General features: G+C 34.1%; 1 protein-coding gene across 1 annotated transcript in view; it reads left to right on the top strand.

The window, feature by feature from the left end:
* Positions 1–21,343, top strand: part of LOC147068362 (rho-related GTP-binding protein RhoE-like) — a 207,726-nt gene that overhangs the window by 168,401 nt on the left and 17,982 nt on the right. Inside the window, exon 2 of the mRNA XM_085952717.1 lies at positions 16,275–16,362. Within this exon, the coding sequence (XP_085808843.1) occupies positions 16,275–16,362 (88 nt within the window). The remainder of the gene's footprint in view (positions 1–16,274; positions 16,363–21,343) is intronic.

Below are 21,343 nucleotides of genomic sequence, written 5' to 3'. Positions count from 1 at the left end.
GCTCTCGGTTGACCGCCATTAATCATCCCGCCGACTTCCGTTTAACCCTTTTCCGTTTTGAGTTGAAAAACATTTCCCGCCAAATTGAAATGAACGAAGCAGCGAAACGGGGGAGGGGGCAGGCCCGCTGCTAGGTGTATAACAGCCTGTGTTAGATATATCGCCATAATAATACAGTCACATAAGCTTGTAATATATTAATTATGGTATAATATATTTTAATTAGTGCATTCATCAAGGAAAGTAGATAATTACGATAACGACGAGTTGCCAGTGAAGACCTTTTTTCATAGACGGCCACGTTTTCATATGAGCGTAATATTGTAATGTAACAAAGTAACGTATAGAAAAATAACACACACATTCCAATTGTATTTATACTGTACCCAATATAAATGTATTTTAAGAGAACGTCTATAAATTAAGATCTAGCTTGGTACTCCAATTAACAATTTTTTTTCAGATGGTATGACAATATCTGGAATTATCAAAATACTTGCAGCAGAACAATAGTTACACACAATTAATACGTTTATATGATGTTTTTTGAAATGTCAAATTTTATACAACCACCCTTCCTATCCCCTTCGTCTAACATCACCAAATTATATCAGAATCTTCCCCTCCTTAGGGCATGACAAGTTGAACACATCTGGAGTCTGGATGCCTTTTACTACTCCACCCACCGGAGCTGGATGTGTCGGCGTTAAGCGCTTCATAGCTGATGTATTGCTTTCCCTTTCTGTGTCCTATTCAGTGGAATTTTTCGATCTTTATGAATTTAACAAAATCAGACTCATCGTTGATACTATATTATGATTTAACCTTCTCATAATATGTGCTCCATTTTTACATTTATTGTTCCAACGATCTTTCTAAATTAATATCCCACGCTCAGTCACTATCAATAGAGGCCAGGGATATAAGCTATCGATATACTTTATTGAAGACCGGTTTATATATTACGTGAAAGAAGAAGACGAAAGAATAATATTGTGGACAACACAAGCAAACATCAAAGCCTCTAAAGATAAACATACTTTATTGGCCTGAGCCATTTCAAATCAGGTCTTGCTAGAGATGATAATTGAAGCGCCTAGTTTCAAAAGCCCCTAAAACGGTTTTTGAAAATTTTTGAGTTAGATATGTATTTAGATGGATATTATTATTACCTATATGATGGTCAAAAATTGAGCTTGAAAAAACGCCAAAAACCGTCAATACGTATGATCAAAAATTAGGGTACATTTCAAAACCCGCTAAAATGGTTGGGTGTGCTCTTCAAATACCCCTAAATGGAAAGCCAAAATACTCTTTAGAATGTTTCGAATTACAAAATAAATACATAAAATTCGCAAATTTAATAGAAATAATTTTTTCTCATTTTTCTCAAAACTACCTAAAATCGTTTTTCTCATTTTTCTCAGAACTACATAAAGTCGTTTTAGGGGCTTTTGAAACTAGGCGCGTCAATCACTTAGTGCCTGAGTTTATTGATTTTAGCTTTTTAAACAGAACGTTTGTAGTATGCGTCTTATAGTAGGTATGCACTATGTATCTCACTGAAAGTATCCTAATTATTTAATAATACTGTGATAAAATGTTTATTTAAAAAATCACTGCAGAGGGATGTTGCGCCCCTGTAAAGGCGTATGGGTGCGTGGAAGTTAACAGCGCAGTTGGTTTTAACAAAATAAACAAAACGTGTGGAAATAAGTGAGAAGTGCCTCGCTGATTTTCGGCAATAAAGTAACTACGTTATACGCAGCTCCTAACTGAACTTACGGCTCTAATGAGTGTACTTTGCAGGAAAATGTTACCCCCCTTACGCTTATTATAACGAAGAGGCAGCCATATTAGCGTACAGCATTATATTTTCTTTGCATTTAAATATACTTCCACTTTGTAACTTACCTAAATAAGCTACGTGATATTTATATAGACGGTTTTGTTATTTTTTCTACATGTGGGAAAAAGTCTTCTTTTTCTAACATTGCAATCCAGTGCGGGTCCTGGTTTCTTCTTACAAACTTCTCTCTTCTGGTCATAATTACGCGGAGTGTCGCACTCGACGTGAACCGCCTCGTAATCACCAATTCCCAACTGTCACCAAAGACTAACGCCTTTGCTCACAGACTCAAATGCTTGTGACGCGGTCGTACCAGTGTATCTCAAATATTTGGTGGAGGCATCTATTTTAAATCTTGATAAGATGCCACGTCTTAAAGTCATACAAGATCATAATATGTATCTATCACCAATACATTTTATCTATGGTAATATTGTTAATGTAGTTTTCCAAACACTTCAAATTTTCTCTATTAATTTGCTACATAAACGAAAATTGATTAGGTATCTTCTGAAATCGATTTTTGGGTTTTCACTGTGTGCTCTTCCTCTTTCTTTTCTCGGTGTTTCGGGCTCGTTGTTGATGCCATTCTCAAGAAATAATATTGTATTGTTGTTTTTATTTAATAAAACTCATTTTTTTTGTAGTACTTATTCCACTTTTAATCTATTGATTGGGTCCGGTCCTAATCTATTGATTAGGACCGGTTTCGTTTGCCTCAGAGGGACATTTTCAACTCCCCTTCCCTCTGAGGCGGAAGAAACCGGTCCTAATCTATTGATTAAAAGTGGAATAAAGACTACAAAAAAAAATTGCGTTTTATTAAATAAAAACAACAATACAATGCAGTTCCACCATGAATTGACAGTTAACAAAATAAAAGAAAAAAAATATTGTATTAAAATGTACCTATTGTTATTTTTAATATCGCCGCTCTACGTGTGTCGAAAATGGGTTTGTTTAACTGGGAATAAATGTTGCTCAGATTGAAAAATGGGTGATTACTCTGTTCGTATTCGTACACCTAATAGTATACATCAATGTATTATTATATTTTAAATGTAGTATCTACAACGAGCCCCAAACGCCAAAGAAAAAAGGAGAAACCCAACGTTGTTTTTAAGAGAAATGGATGTTAGCCACTTGTTCAATCCATACTCTGACTCCAAAGACATTGAAATTAAATATACTTGTATGTAGGTATTTGCCAGACCCAGAATTCGAAAATGGGACGGATAGCATTATAAGCAGACACGTTATCTGCTTGGCCATCGTGGGGCCGTTGAAAAGATAGGACAAAACTTAAATCAATTAGAATAAGTATCTAGATGAAAACTACTTTTAAAAACATTGCGGAATTCTTAATGAGTTTTTACATTTCTTTCGAACTTTTCTTTGAAATGAGAAAGATCTTCAAGACAGAGAATCGCGAAAGTATATGCAAGCGCAAAACTTTCTACGCCATTTAACGCAAATGTATACGTACAGCAAAAACATCCTTTTATTCTCATTGAAAAGTCTCGGTTCACCAGTAAAATGGCATTCGATATAAGCTTCGATGCTTCCACTGCCAATACAACAAGTAATTGCCTGTCAGTTGGAACACAAGGCCTGGCTTGCTGCACACAAGCGCTTTTGTCGGGGAACTTGTGTCCTCTGTAACAAAAACAAACGACGGAATCTTTTACGGACTTTTGTTTATCACGTTTGTTCAGTTTAAATGATTTTCAGGTGAAAAATGGCATTACACGATGCTTTTCCAACAGCTTTTTATTTCAAAACGAGGCCGAAATCTATTATAACTGGCAACATTGAACAAACATAACAATTTTTTTACTTGACAATTAATTTCATACTCACCGTAGACCCACAAAACACCCACAACTCAGTCAATATGGAGGGCAATAACTGTGTTCAACCAAATTGCATCAGATATCGATATTATATTACAATCGAGTGAGTTTAGTTTTACAAGTAAGGGTCTATTCAGGTCATACAATGTGCCTATATGCAATGACTTTATCGTAATACTCTTTCTATAGATAGGTAGGTACATAATTATAATTGTCAGAATTTATTTTTAAATTCACGTCATCATCATTATCATCATCAGCCGAGGTGGATACACTGCTGGATGCATGCTTCCTCTATTTCTCTTCACTCTTTTCGGTCCTTAGTTTTTCACTTCTACGTACATCCACCGAACTCTATGAGTTCGTCTATCCAGCTGGTTTTAGGGCGTCCCTGTCAACGTTTGGTGTCCCTTCGCTGAGCAACATGTCCAGCTCATTGCCATTTCATCTGCTTAGCGACATCTTTCACATATTGTAATCATATCTGCTTCCCGATGCATTGGTTTCTTTTATGATCTTTTCGCGTTATGCTCAACATACGTATTTCCATGCCACGTTGCACTACTCGTAATTTGTGGATTTCTTTTATATTAAGAGTCCACGTTTCACACGAATACGTGAGCGTTGGTAACACACATTGGTTGAACACTTTAAGCTTAAGACACAGTGAGAGGTCACTTTTGAAGATACTATTCTGGCACCCAAATGCATCTCATGCCAGTTTGGTTAAGAACAAATTCATGTAGAAATGACTAATTTCGCAGTAATAATTAAAATAAAAGAAAAAAATTTCTTTTGTAAATAATTGTGTGCTTATACAGTCGAAGCAATTTCGCCAAAGTGGCAACACGCCATTTTTGTGTTCGTTTAATCGAAGTAATATTTAAAAAAAAAATGTTAATAAAAACTTTATGATTGGACTCGAAAAAGAAATCATTTCAATTAGTAGTCGTCCCAGCAATAAAAGGACGATAAAAATACGTTTAGTTTAGATTTGCACAAAAAATGATTATTTGAAACATCATAACGATTGCCGCAATTATTACATTTGTGCATTTACGTTGATAAGATAAGATAATCAGGTATGTAACTAAAATTAATATATATGTTACACAAACTATAGAGTCAATAATCTGATTGAAAATTAATTGTAGAGTTCATTGTGAAAGTACTAATTGAAATTGAAAATGGAGTATACACAATTAATACATATCATACACATCCATATAGTAATTTCAGTGCGAAGATAATAATATATATGTGTAATATAATAATTATTATTTTGATAAACTAATCATGAAGCTTTGTTCCATTATTAAAGTTTTGTTCAGAGGGGTCGCTCTGTTTACCCCTGACATCAAACAAATTCTCATTTCCTCTACCAATCCGAGAACGGATGCTTCTCTACCGTTCAGCCAACTCACAATAATATCATCATTATATTCTGTAAACACACATTATATTACAACCATAGCAGTTGTATATCATTCTACTCACATCTTGAAATATATTATTCTTATGGTTAACGATTTAAGTATAAAACGTAAAAAGATCCTAGCATCAATTTGTAAAAAAAAGAACGAAAATTGCGACCCAAACGCTTAAACATTTTACGAAACTTTAGATTTTATACTTACTTCTTTACATAATAATATCATCACTAATTAAAAAAAATATTAATTTAGCATTTAAACGTGATTTAACTATATTCCCTGTTAGTGCACATTTAACTTTGTATAAAATACTTATCTGATTTAATGCTAGAAAATAATACCAATAGGACTGCGAATCACTTTTGCCATATCTATGGTAAATATTATCTCTGTAGAATGATTCATATATAAGCCATGGCAACGAAAAACTACATCTTTATGGGATGACAAGAGTGTCTATAGATGGATGTATATTTAGTTAAATCGTTCGCAGAACAACTCTGTACTATTCTCTTCAAATGTTGTCTCTCATTGTGCCCAAAACGAAGTGAGTTAAACTAAGTATTTAACTCCCCGCATTTGTATTTTTACAATACAGCATGCGATAAGGTCCAATATTAGAAATGTAATAATAGCCGTGAAATAATTCGAGAAAAATATAATACCTTACCGAGATCTAGACCCGAAACCCCCGGATGAAAAACAAATGCCTTACGCATTAGACAACGAGGTCGCTATATGCATGTCAAATATGAAGCCTCAGTAAAAAGATCCATAAAGTGTGGTGTGCAGGGGGACATGTTGGGCACAATGTGTAAGGATAAACAGTGAAATAATTTTGAAGGAACATACATAGGTACGTGGTATAATAAAGTTAGTTAAAACACATTGTTCGAAGAAGAGACAATCGCTGGTACGTGGTACTGGATCGACCAAATTTAAGTTAAGTTAAGAACCGCGGAAGTATGTGGGAACGCAACTCAAATGTATGAGGGGAATAGAATCCAGCATTAGATTAATACAGGCTGATAATGACGATGACAACGTATGATAAATATAATATATAATCGTGGGTAATTGGCGTAGCCGATATTATTATAGTGTCGATATAAACAGCCAAGTAGTTGTAAAACTTTCGCATGATCTCGCATATTATTAAGATTTTACAACTGAGTTATTAAAAGAAATAATAAAAAATCGTGTAGGCAAATGAAAGTGATAGATAGCCATTTACTTATACAGTATTAGTACATTTATATTGTAGAAAATGGTCACCTATTTTTTTATTTGCTTGAAAATGATTTCGTTGAGGCAGCAGTATTGAATCGCAAAATCCTATACAATATCTGGCTGCATTTTCTTTGTCGTTTCACATCATTTGTATTCGTAAATGTGCTATCGGAGGCGTGACCCTAGGTTTATTTCAAACAATCTAAAGTGATATATTATATTTATATGTATAGTATTATGGTAGTATCTGTTTCATTTTCGTAATACAAGTATCAATCTATACTACTTGGTGAAATAAGTTATCATTATAAGGATATCTTCTTCTTCCACGTCGCTACATTCGGGGGTGGGATTTGGCCTCCTCCACAACCGCTCTCCACTCACTCCGGTCTCTCGCCACACTTCTCCAGCTACCGGGTCTTCCTATATGAAGCCAGTCTACTTCTACGGCGTCAGCCCATCTCCTTCTTGGACGGCCTCTGGGTCTCTTCCGTTGGCGTAGCCACTTCTTCATGATCCTTGGCGCTCTAACTTCAGGCATTCTCTCCATATGTCCCGCCCATCGTAGTCACTTGCAGTATCTTATGATTGTTTGCTGTTCAATCAGCTCTTCCAACTCGTGGCTCATTTTTATTCTGTAGTTCCCATTTTCCAACGTGGGTCCAAAGATTTTGCGGAGTATTTTGCGCTCGAAGACAGCTAATTTGTTTTCCTCGTTTTGAGTTAAGCACCAAGTCTCACAGCCATAAGTGACCCCTGGCCTTATAATTGTTTTATATATTAGAAGTTTACTTCTTCGGCCGAGAATTTTCGACCCCACCAGTCGCTTACAGGCATGCCAGCATTTATTCCCGGAGATAGGGCGGATTTTTATCTCCTCTGCTGTCTTATTTTGGGTATTTAGGCTGGATCCGAAATATGTGAACTTGTCCACCCCTTCATATGCATGCTGTCCTATTTCTATATTCTGCAGCGGTACCTGATCGCGTGTGCTGACCATATACTTAGTTTTTGACTGGTTTATATGCAGCCCAGCGTTTTTTGCTTTTATTTTCATAGTGCCACCATGGTCGATCATCCTCTGTTTGGATCTGCTTGTAATTACTATGTCGTCAGCATAAGCGTACATCTGCGTTGTATTGTTATCTACCTATCCTCTTATCTTGCATATATTTAGGGTTATATTATCTAATATCTAATAACTATTGTATAGTGGTATTTATCATATTCATCTTGTTCATCTTCATTCATTTGTTTAATTGGCTCTGTAAACTGACGTGAATTTTAGTGGCCTCTCGAAAAAGTCTAGTTTAGCTGCTTGTTCATCCTATTAGGTCCATGATCTGGGTCCAAACATACATCGGTAAAATACAATTAAAAGTGGAATACAAGAAATCCACATTTTTAAACATAATCAAGTTGTGGAGCAGGTTGCTTCTGTTAGCAAAGACTAATGTGTCATTTATTGTGATACACGTATTTTAAAAACCCAATAAACATACATATAAGAATAATTGTAGAAAAAAGTAATGTCCGGACGAAGTTAGTACCGTAGCAGCCAGGGCCGGTCATTAGCAAGTACGAGAATTTGCGCATTGCCTCTGTATCTAATATTATTTTCCGATTCAATAATGGTTGATACAGGGGTTGGTTGGTGATGCACCCGATTGGTGCAATCGCCATAATAACGGATCTGGTAGCAGCCTAGTAGCAAGAGCCCTCGTATAAACAACAGATGGGAGTTTAAAACCTATTCGGTGCAAGATTTGTGGAATATTGTCTAATATTACTTATAGCGCTTGCACACGTGGATGGGTTTACTTGCACCAATAGTGTGTATTTTAAACTATCGCGATAATAACTGTTTATGCGTAAAAGTGCTGACTGTGTCGTCAATCTCATTCTTGCGAGACACAATGTTGTCATTGTATGGTAATTTTTTTGACAGTAGTCTTGAAAATCGGTTAACCTCAAAATCAGTCTCTGCGCGGTGTTGTTCTTTTTTTACGGGCAGGTTCGCCACTATCGTTCTGATCGCGTGAAAATTCAGAAGCTTCTGAATATAGAACGATAATACGTGTTTACACGTGGATTTTTTTGTTATGGCCGCGATAATACGTATTGTCAGCAGTAAATCCATGCATGTGTAAACAGGTTATTCTGTATATCAATGAAGAATAACTACTACATTTTTACATTTTGTGAATATTAAATTAATATTTTTGGTTGCTCGTTCATTCATTTGACACAATTGAATAATATTAATTAATTTTTAGGTACCGATCTGGAATTTAGCTAAAATTTGTTTACAAATGAAACAAAAACATGCATTTTGTGTATTCTAAGTATTTCAGAAATGTATCAAAAATTTGTTTATTTACGCTTACATTTCATAAAAGGCCTTATAAATCCGAGGATGAATTCTGTTTTCATATCCTTCACTCAGTCGAGACATTTCTATTTATCTTCCATTAAATTTTACCGCCCTCCTTTCCACGTCGCTTGCTTATTCAAAAAATAAAATCCTAAAGATATCAACAAGTAGAAAGCCGCTGAATCTTTTCGTTCACACCCTGTCAGATATACTAGCATAAGTTCGTAGGCCCCGATCTCTACGCCGTAGCATTTTTCAGCAAAACGTAGAGCCTCGCAACTGACGAAACAATCGCTTTAAAAGCCTTCGTAAATGTGCAGACGTATATAGTATACGTAGCTTTTGTTCTATTTTAAAACCTATACGCTTTGCATTTACATACACAGCGGACACAGGGACATTCTGACGCAGTAGATCCAAAATGCTTTCAGCTTCAGAATCTGCTAGAAAAATGAATATTTGATGAGCTTTTTTCACCGCTTTATTATTTTGCATAATGAGTTGTATGCGACGAGAAGCTTTTCTGCCGACGTAAAGTTATATCTCCATATCTTAAATAGCATTGGAATATATTATCAAACGATGAATAGATGTTTTTTGAGAACGCTTCGATATTTTGAAAGCAAATTCAGCAGACAAGTAATGTTATTCATGAAGCATGACACTTTTTTATTCAAATGAAAATATGTAGAGCAAAAGCATTTAATAGACCAAGTGCTTAGGGTTACATGTATGAATAGACATCTACTGATATTTTTAATGGATGGTTCGAATATATTTATACTTTATATAACTCACGAGTACGGCGTACTGTATGCTATATGACATATACATATTATTTGTGGTAACTTTATGTTTTTGAATAAATCATAAATGCCGTTTTAAAATAATCATTTTGAAATCTCATTTCACATTTTGTGTCATTCGAAATAGTGAATTAGTACTACAAATAATTGATGAGAGTTTTATGCTATTCCACAAGCATCGAATTATGCACCTATATATATGTATATATATATATATATATATATAGGTGCATAACTTTACCAGTGGAGTGCGGTCCACAGATGCTGTAGCATCACTCGTAATAATCGATGAGTCACTATGTAATAATATTATGTAGTTATGTTTTATGGTCAATTTAACTTAACGTCACCATTTTTAAATGTTCTAAATTACGTAAATATTATTAAAATATATTAAATCTACCACACCAAAACATCACAAACCTTTGATACTAATATATCGATTGCTCACCTAAATTTAATTGGTAGATGCGTAGACTGCAAAAAATGCGATGACACGCCTTATCACCATATGGAAGGATCGGGGAATTTCGATTGCCACAAAAATGATGCTCGTGCAAACATTAGTGTTCTCGGTATTCCTATACGGAGTCGAGTCGTGGACCCTGAAGGCAAGAGAACGGAAGGCAATTGATGCCTTTGAGATGTAGTGTTGACGCCGAATGCTTCGCATTTCTTGGACGGAGCACAGGACGAACCAGTCAATCATCCAGAGACTGAAGATAAAGGAACGGCTCTCGACGATATGTCTGAGAAGAATTCTGCAGTTTTTTTGACATATTGTCAGGCGCGGACTGAGAGAAGCGGAAGATCGAGAAGGATGGAAAGTCTTGGTCGCTCAAAGGATGGCGAAATTTAAATGTGGTCACGATCCTCAGCCATGAGTGCACGACCAAGAAAGTAGATAATAATAATGTAGCAAATAGTTGTAACATAATTATGTATAATATTTAACATAATCCCTACATAATATAAATATTCAACGCATGTTACTACAGTTTATACATTACAGTAGAAATATTTTAGACTGTTAAAATATTTTTATTTATTTTTGTAAGTGTGACTGATATAAATCGTTACTTATATTTATGGCAGATACATTAAAAAGAAAAGCTTATTAAGTTTGCAGTCGAATAATTTTAAATAGCTAATTAAAAGTCGAATCTAATGGCACTGAATGCAATAATATTTTAAAACACTTTAATTTCATTTTTACGATGCCAAAGTTGTTTTGATTCTCCGTGAATAAAAATCTAAAGTTTAGAATCTTATCTAAGCTGCAACAAATTCAATTAAAGTTGATGGAAACTTTCAAATGGTTTCTTAAAAGGGCTTATGCTTAAAGCTTCGCTCTGAAGGTTAAACAAGTTATTCAATATATCAGAAAGAAATACTTACTTGAATTGAAGTCCATGTTACTTCTTCAGAGATTTATATTTATAGTATGACAGTCGGTATATAGGTTAAAACGAGTGAAATATGTGGAAAGTTTACTTAAATTATACAAATCGAAGAAAATATATCACGTTGGAATAATATTATCATATATTGAATGCAACACTTTTATATAATTAGTTTCAAGATTATTTACATTATGGCAGGAGTAATTTGATATTCATCATTCACATAATTTATGATTGTTAAATAACTTAATAATAATTATTATATTGTAAAAAAATACTAAAACATTTATATATAAGTTGTATTTTTAGTTTTTGCACTCTACTATAATAAAAATGTAAATACTTAATTAGATATCAAAGTGTTTGTTTTTATAATATTATCATGTCTATTCATGAGGGTAGGTATTAACAGTGTTTTTTTTTTAATTATTAAGAGTCACCTAGATTTATAAAATTACCGTAAAAAATAAACTTAATAATACTTGGTTTCACATATTTTCACTACTACTCATCTACACATATAAAGCCTTCTTCTTTCATGCTTCTTTCGAAATAAGTTGCTGCAAAGCTTATTCTTGCCATTCATAACAACTGGATAACTGTGTGCATTGTTAATTATGTTTTTCATCTTTTCTCGTGACCTGTTTACGTGTGGGTACCAACATGTTTTGTAATAGTTTTTTTATTTTTCCCCTAGCTGTAAGTAATAGTTTTCTAATGTATTTTGCGATTGTATGTAATTGGAATCACCATTTATTTTATATCTTATATTCATCAATATTTTATACTTTCTCTGTTTATTCCTGTTGGTAGATTTTTATAAAATAAATACATTTTAATAATGCCGGGCTTGACCCACTGCTAGACAAAGGTATCCACATAGCTTATGCCATTCTTATCGGTCCCTAATTTTTCGCTGCCGAATTTTATAAGTTCGTTAATCCAGTGGATATAATGACGTTCCTGTGGTCGTTCAGTGCCTATTGGATACAATTGCATCTATCTAACGGTTATCCATTCATCATTTTCTGCCTCTTTATGCATTGTTTTTATTTTCTGGTCTTTATGCATTCGATAAGACCAATATTCACATGTATATGCCACAAAGCATTATGTTTATATGAGGTACTTTTATAAAAGCAATTTCCAGATTATTTACACGACTGCAGGGTGAATTTGGTATCGAATTACATTAAGAATTATACAAATAAGTCAACGTCCACTTGTACATTTTTAATTCGTGTTATATTATCATATATCGCTGTTCCCTGCTATATTCTCCCAATCTATTTCTATGGCATGGACGTGTGGACGCTAGACCAAGAGATATCACGAAAATTCCAGGCTTTCGAGATTTGGCTGTATAGATGAATCCTAAAAAATCCTTCAACCGACAACGTCCTCAATGTCCTCATATGAAAAAGAAAAGAGAGAGAAGTTCTCTGTAGTAGTCACGACCATATTATAAAAGAACAAAATTTCAGCATTCCCCAGCTCATTCTTCAAGGAAAGTTCAACGGTAAATGTAACACTGTAAGACACAGCATTATCTGACTTAAGAACTTCTTGGTTGATACGAGTGCAGCTTCACTGAACTCTTCCGGGTATAGGCTATAGTAAGGAATATAAGGAATCACGCTGATTGTAGCGGATCTCCGATAGGGGATGGCATGAAAAAAAGAAGATATAATACTTATATAATAAGTACTTGTTTGTTTTATATTATTGTCAGATATTAATTAAAGTCAAGTCAGATATTTTTTATTAGAAACTTGAGACTTTGAGACTTGAGAAACTGCGATAAAAATTAATATAAAATTAACATCAAATCTCTGATTGATGATTATGAGTATTAATAAATACATACAATACTAAATAAATACCTTACAAAGAAAAATATTCATTTATTCTAACGTTATAAAATAGTATGTTACCTTGTTGTAGTGTTTCAGTAATAATTAATTAAATGCTAGCGCTAACAGACTACCTAACTGGATTATAGTTCGGCAACACATACTTAGTCAGGTAGAGCTGTTGTTCCTTGTTGTAGGAAATACAGAGCGATGCAGGTGACTAGAAAGTCTTCTTATTCCCTAGAGTGTTAAAATTACGGACTCAACTGACTTTCCTCTCTTAATGATGTTCAGTGGCGTGGAGTTTAGAGAAAATGGCGAAGGATCGTTAGGAGATTACATCTATACAATTGGTGACTACGAGTCGTTGAATCAAGAAATTAGTAATAGAGTGCTTGTTAACATAAAAGACGAGTACATTTTTGAAATGAAATATATTAAGGTATGTACATAATTGATTTCATTTTTTTTTTTTTTTTTTTTTAACATATTGTGGACATTACAAATTATAAGTTTAAGACGTTCACAACATGACATTTAGAAACAAAGATATATAAATATAACAGTATTACATAAAAAAAGAGATAGATGAGTAGATAAATTAGATAGGTACAAGGAAGTACACCGGATGAGTTAAGCAGACCCTATTTTAAGAATTTATAAAACAACGTCCATCTGAACTCATTCTCACGTAGGTGGAATATATCAACACCCGAAGCAATTTCGTTGAACATAGTTATCGCCCTCCCAATTGGCATTACTAGTGGCAGGTTGGTTCTGCACCTTGGGAGAATAAACAACTGATGGTCTCTATTTCTAAGATAGTTATCAGGGACACACAGGTCAACACTATAGAGATATGTCACTCCGATAGATTCCGACTTACAGTGGTACCCAAGGGGCACTGAACGCACACCGGCGCCCTAAAACCCGCTGAATAGACTAACTCATAAAGTTCGGTGGATGTACGTGGCATCGAAGAACTAGGGACCGAGAAGGGTGGAAGGCGCTAGGGTGGCCTTCGTCCAGTACTGGATCGACCCCTACTGATGATGATGATCATGGTGACATACATAATTTAAAACAAAAATGAATGGATTCAATATTAGCGACAGTTTCTCTTATAGTCGCTTGTTTTGTCAGAAAATATTATAAATTAACCCTGTGAGTATTTTCACAACGCACGATAAAACGCGAGTGTAAAAAAATATTGAAGTACAACTTTATTACTGTATTTTAATATTACGTTGCGACGTATCACACGGGTAAGGTAAATATCAATCAGCGCCTTTGCCTCCACACCATGGGCCCCACATCGTGAAGCGGGCCCCCAGGCTAGGATCTTTGGCGCCCCCCCTACCTACCGCTAAGGATCAAGGCAGTGTGACGCTCTACAGTAGCGTTTTTCAAATGGTGTACGCGGTAAAACTAATGTGTAATGTGTATGTTTAGTGTTTTATTGTATATTTTAATACATCCATTTAAATTATGGAGATGTCGAGTATTGATACACAATTAAAAATTGTATCGTACAACCACATAACTTTAAATAATAATATTTTTGAAGGAAAATAGCGCCACAAGCGAATTTTTTTACTATTCAAGCAAAGTTTTGATGTGTGTTTATCTCATTTATCTGGTCGTCTCGCCTCGCCGGGCCCCTCCTGAGCCCGGGCCCTCAGGCTAGAGCCCTGTCAGCTCTCCCCTTGTGGGGGCCGTGCTCCACATACTTTAAACCGCCATTGTTAAAAATGCATACATTCAGTACATGTGCGTATGTTGACACTATAATCAGCTGATTTCTATTCATTGCTGAATAAAGAAATCCTATGGCTTCTTAAATTTATCCCGGTCCTAAGTTTTTTGCCCCGACGTATTTTTGCTGAATTTTACTGTTACTACTTAAAACATCGCTGTTGACTACAGAGCATTTATGAACTATTTGATTTTTTTGCGCATTTACATGTACTCTGTATGCACTCAGGAGTAGGGTCCCACGCTGACGAGGGATCTCAAAATATTAAAGAAAAAACAGTCATTCGGCAAATAATATTTAATTTTCTTTTAATAATCATTTAAAAGTAAATCCACAAAAAAACTTACACAATTTGACGTGGCAAAGAAGCTTTACTACCCCAGGACATTCATATAGCTTTTTCAATAGAAGTATGTCGGATTATAAAAGAATATACCTAGCGATTTTTAAGTTTTATGATATATGACAAAATAATTGTGTTATCAAAATTATGTAATGGGTTTATTTGTGAAAATTGCAAAGTTTGTTTAAGGCTATACCTCAGTTGAGGCATGGTCTAAAAAGATCGTGGCTAGGCGATGCGCGGATTGTTCAAATGACGCGTGCCGAACGAAATATAATTTGTCATATAAATCCAACATGCGTCCATTTAATATTCTGTTTATTGTTCTATTCGTAACAATAATAATATATTCATTGACATGTTTTCTTTTTCAAGTAAATGGGTAACGTTTTTTACTCATCTATACACGATTTAATACCCCCGTCGCCATCACGAAACATATTGACGTATTCACAGCTCGACGTTCGCTCTCCGAATGCCAGCGAGTCCAAAATCTCGTCGCACCTATAGTTGAAAACTATTTGCCGTTTCACTGAAGAAGATAAAAAATATTTAAAATTTTAAAACAACAAAAATCTATTGGGAGCCCAAATACCTCTGCCCATTTATGTTTTTGTTCTTTCCGAATATACAATGACGATTGGAGATAACCAAATTGACTACTGACCACTACCCCAGTCAATTTTTGATAGGTCATGGTGGATCCGCTGCCAAGCTACGAGCCTACGGCCAACATGTCCATGTGGGGAATAACTACATCTGGGAATATCCTAGAATGTGCTCCAAGAGGGAATAGATGCTTAAGTCGGTCCAATCAGCTGTTGGGCCCATCGGGCCGTTCGACTTGGTCGCCACAGAGACTGATTATATTGCAATTTAAAAAAATTGCAGCGTCTTACTGCGGACGTGAAGATCTCTTCACATAGTTTTGTTTATCTATATTGTTTTAGTTTTTTTTTGTATCTTATTATCTTATATATCATTAAATACATGTATTTCGTGCATTTCTCTCCCATGGCACGTTTAATTAAAATACGTCTTTCAGTAAACTCAGTCCAACCTCACTTGAGAGCCTGGTGATCTCAGTATCTGCTACTGAGACATTCCCAGGCGTAAACAACTGCTGATGCTTCACACCAAACGTAGGGCTTCGTTATACGCTCGATTAAGACGGAGTGTGGCGGGCGGGGCATGTTGGTTTGGAGGGTACATGTTTGTGTTGCCCATTCATGTACTTATACATATTTATACACATAATTTTAGTTATTGTATTTCAAGTAGTATGCTTTTATTGTATTGGGTGTTTGTGTCTCTAATCCGATATCAATAGAAAATACAACTATAATGACTTGTTTTCTTTTTAATTTGTTTCAGGCTTACACCCCAACGGGTTTCGAGAAATACAGCGCGACATTTAATGTGTCCGACTACAAAGTTACCTTTTCTGCTTGGGACACGTCAGGTGAGAAAAGCTTTGAGTTTTTTTTTAATAATCTTTTTCTCGTCTACGTCCGACAGATGAAAGAGAACTTACTATTAAGTACCTACCTATGCTTGGTTTTGATTTAACGCAACTGCAACAAAAGTTAAGCCGTCGACTAAGTGAAGTATTTAGAAAAGATTTTCATTTGTTTCGAATTCGTTAAGTACCTATACCAATTAATGACGTGAATATTTTATCTTCTTTTTTATATTAAAGTTGGCAACATTAAAGCTCGTTTTACAATTTTCATTCTTATAATCACATAATGATATAATAATAACAATAAAATTATATAAACATACCTATCTACCAGACAAGTAGGCTTCATAACTAAAATTCAATATTCCGATTATCTCCATCTTTTTTACAGATACCGTTTTATATCATTTTACAATAACGAGAAGGGAAATCAAATGTAATTTAATTTTTACTTAAATCACAATATACAATATGGGTGAACATTGACTAGTACAATTCGAAGTCGAAGAGAAACACGCCAAAGTACTTGATTGGTTCTATACAATGACATTAATATGGACGAATCATCTGGAAAAGAAAATGACACTCACTTTATTGTCGGGTCTGCCTAATGGCATAATCTGTTCTAACGCCATTACAATAAATGTGATGCTTTTTGTTGGGTCTGCCGAATTGTTCGGTTTGAACGGGTTCGCTCAAATGAACATTGACAATAGAAACACTGCTCTAACGCCATTACAATAAAGGTCATATTGCTATAAATTCCCGATGCGTGATATCGCATAATGGAAATTGCGTGACGTCTACCTATACATGCGAATGCGCGAATCTACTTGCTAGCTACTGTACTGAGTGCGTCGTCCATTAATAATGTCATTGGTTCTATAGGATTATCAATAAGAGATATATATTTTAGATTTTACTCTCAATAAGTTGTTTGTATCACGAGCAGTATAGTATGCTGTACCAACTTATTGGAACCGCATATTGTCCAGATCAAAATCATCTAATTCATGTCAGAAAAAAAAACAGTAATCATGGTTCTGTAGCGTTCTCCATTATTGACAGTAACTGTGCAGCCATTTTTGTTTTCATAAAATAGGTCCAATTACACCTCCAGGGTCCAGATCATAAAGCACACCACAATGTTAATTTTTGTGGATGTAAATGTGTTTCTAGAATAGCATAATATGGGGTGTGCGCGATACATATGAAGCCGTTTAATAAAAAATGAGCATCATTGCTAAATATTAAATAATGAGCCTATTTAAAGTTGCTCTAAAGCCCATTAAACATAATTTAAATGCACTAAATGGTCATTCGGGTTAAGTTCTTGTGTTAACTGTATTTTATATGCTTTCATATGCAAATCTGTATGAAGAATCTTAATTCCATGAAGTGTCATAAGAAAGTCTAAGTTCTCGAGAACTGCGTATACTGATTGTTCTGGATTTTCACCTACACTTTGATTCACAACATCGATAGCATCAGCAGTACGTTTATTTTTTTTACGGGCTGGACCCTTAAGGGAGGTTCTATATGCCAACAAAGAACCTAGCGGAAAAATACGAAGCTTGCAATTTGAGATTTTTTTTGTTGATAATTAATAAAAATAAATTAATAAATATGTATCTGAAAACATTAAAAAGATTTTTTTTAAGTCAAAGATAAACTTACAATTGTAAAAAAATTTAAAATTGTCACATATTTGGTACATATGTTACATTATTATTACATTATTTTTATGGTTATATTTAATTTTAAATTTTAAGTCGAGCTAAAATATTGGGAACATACCTAAATAAGATTTCATATAAATAAAAAGGATTTCAAGTTATACACGTTTATATTTTTTATAAAAATCGATGTTTTTTAAAATATATATTTATTAATTAATACAGTTTAAATTATCAAAAAGAATTCTCAAATTGCAAGCTTCGTATTTTTTCGCTAGGTTCTCTGTTGCCATATAGGATCCCCCTTAACATCACAAACATTATCATTTGATTCGAATTTTCCAATTAAATTACGAATAATAAACTACGTAAGTCGATTATTTTGACCATATCACGTAATGCCCGAAATTTAGGTAGCTTAAATAGACACATTATTGTTACAATACATTTTAACAATTTGTATACGCTGTACAACTGTGTGTCTTTCCATCATGATTTGCCAAACAATACTGAACACAAATATCAATTTTGGTAGGAATCAGAAGAAAATCGCTATGACGTTTAAAAAATCTATAGTAGGTACCCTAATTTGATAATCCTACTCTTAAGTATGAATAATTTTATTTGAAAATAATTATAACAGAGTAAACAGCCAGTATAAATATTAATATATTTAGACTTATTTCATTTTATTAAAAATAAATACATATCATATATTTATTTTCCACAGTATTTCTGTTGAAATATTGTTGTTAAAAGTTATTTAAAATATTTTGTAATTCTGTTTATAAAGTAATTGAATTAGGCGACTTTCTGTATCTATCTTTTTGAGAGTTTAAATAATTAAATAATTTTTGATCGTTAATAATCCTCAGTATTTTTCAAATAAGCGCATCTATTGTTGGAAGAAACAGGTCTTAAAAGAAAATTCGCAAAGCTTTATTTGATTCAGTTTGAAAAGTGTTTCTAACGAAGGATTACCTTCACTTGGTGTTTGGCATTTTCGGGATACATTTCCCATAGAGATTCGAGCGACGACTAGCTTTAGTTGAGAGAACCGGCGCTTTGAAACATTAAAGTATTACCTACGAGCTAGCGTACTTACTTTTGTTTTCGTTTGAACTCAGTTACTATCTACGATTCTGAGTAAATGATTACATTTATTTAGGTGCAGTAAAATTATTTTACTTGCTCGCGTATGAAAAGTATAAGTAAAATTGTCTCTCCGGCTGAATTATATAACATACACAATGTATAAACACGAATTTTCTTTCTTAATTTGTATCCAAAATATATTGTTTATCTTCTGTTCATTGGTTTAAAAAAATATATTATGTAAAATACTATATAATGTAATTGTATGACTTTTAATGGACGGTAAAAGGCTATGGGAGAAAAGCATATACAAGAGATATTCAACTGATAGCTAACTTATATCGGAAACAAACAGCAAATATAAAGATCGAAAACGAAATCAGTGGAGAGTCTCTCAGTGGGTTTCTCTCAATTCTTTTCTATGGTATGAAAGTATGGACGCTAAACCAAGAGATGTCACAGCGACGTGAAGCTATCGAGATGTGGCTGTATAGACGCATCCTCAAAATTCCTTGGACTGACGGGGTGACAAATGTTGAAGTTCTCAATCGAATGGGGAAGGACCGGGAAGTTCTACGTAGTATCAAATCCAGGAAACTACAGTACCTCGGCCGCATTATGAGAGTACAAAAGTACAGCATTCCCCAACTTGTCATTCAAGGAAATACCAATGGTAAGCGTAGCAGAGGACGGCGCCATATTTAGTGGCTTAAGAACCTCTGTGATTGGTACGAGTGCAGCTCCACTGAACTGTTCCGGGTAGCAGACGACACATCTAAGATCGCCTTGATGGTGGCCGATCTCCGCTAGGGGATGGCACAATAAGAAGAAGAAAAGGCTATGGATTTGTGATCTCATAGCAAGGGGGCTAAGTAGTGAATCATAACACGTCATTCTTCACACACACGTCTCTTTTAAACCTCTCGCTCTAATGTTTTAGAACCTAACCTAACCGAACCTTTTTTTAAACGGTACATGTTCAAACATGCGCGTTAACATCATTTTACTCCCTACTTCAATTATAGTTTGTCAATTTATGGCTACGGCCGTATGTTGTAGCTTAACCACTGGGGAATGCCAAAAGAAATGGCGTATTTCAAAAAATCACTACCTTATTCTTAGGTCAATAATTATAATAAAGCAATCATTATTCGTAGGATGTTTATCACACTTGAATGGTCAAAGACATCGCTTATAATGATATCTTTAGAATTATCTTCAAACGTGTTAATCTTGCCCATTTTTGAATAATAAAATGCCTAATTCTTGTCAAATTTGGGATTACAGAGATTATCAATATAATTTTTTATCGTAAATATTTTACTAAAATTATCTCGTCATAAATTATACTAATGGTTTTATAAAAGCGTTTAAAAATTAATAAATGTAAAAAATCTTAACACCACTGCACATGCATGTACTGAAATATGACTATATTCTAATACATTAGAGCGAGAGGTTTAACGGAATACTATTTTATGTAATAAAAATACTTTATGCAGTCATCAAATGTTTAAAATAAATATAAAGAATAATAAGGCTTCAAAATTATACAAATAGATTATCTACAACGTTTAAGGTATGTCGAGGATCATGCTTTGAAAATAGAAAAAAGCTCCATTTTGACCCACGCTGAGCACGTCCGCCCTTAAACGCAATTACAGAAAACGTAGGCTATACGTAATAAGAACGGATATCCTCCCTAGCCTTTGGACAATAAAATTGAAGTCATTTAAATTTAAAATATTCTCTCATAAGCGAAAGCATTGCAAGTAGCTTATAAACTGGAGGTTAACTGTTCTGACAGGTAGCCAGGAGACTCGCTATTGTGCGATCTGGAAGGAGCCTGTTGGTTATTTTTCGAACATTGCTTCAGCCAAAATCGTGGAAATTTATAAAAATTAAACTGTTTGTCAAATTATCCTATGTTTGTTAAAAGTAAGATTTTACTCATCGTTACCAATAATTGAATATTCTTTACTGTACAGTCCGACTCATTCTAAAATAATTGAACCAGAAATAATAGATTATACATAATTTTTCCTTGACATTCAATCATTATTTCATCACAAAATTTCATTGATTTTGCATATTAATAAAATAATAGTGGATGAAGAAATAAACAGCTGTATGGATCTAACCATTAGTTAGTTTCCATAGTTTTAATCAGAAACATCCATTGATTTTTAATTATTTAATTAGGTATCTTG

Source organism: Rhyacophila brunnea, unplaced genomic scaffold (assembly GCF_057557595.1).
Source record: "Rhyacophila brunnea isolate RB1 unplaced genomic scaffold, BYU_Rbru_1.0 scaffold_3, whole genome shotgun sequence".
In the NCBI taxonomy this organism is placed as follows: domain Eukaryota; kingdom Metazoa; phylum Arthropoda; class Insecta; order Trichoptera; family Rhyacophilidae; genus Rhyacophila; species Rhyacophila brunnea.
This window is presented reverse-complemented; position numbering and strand designations above follow the sequence as displayed.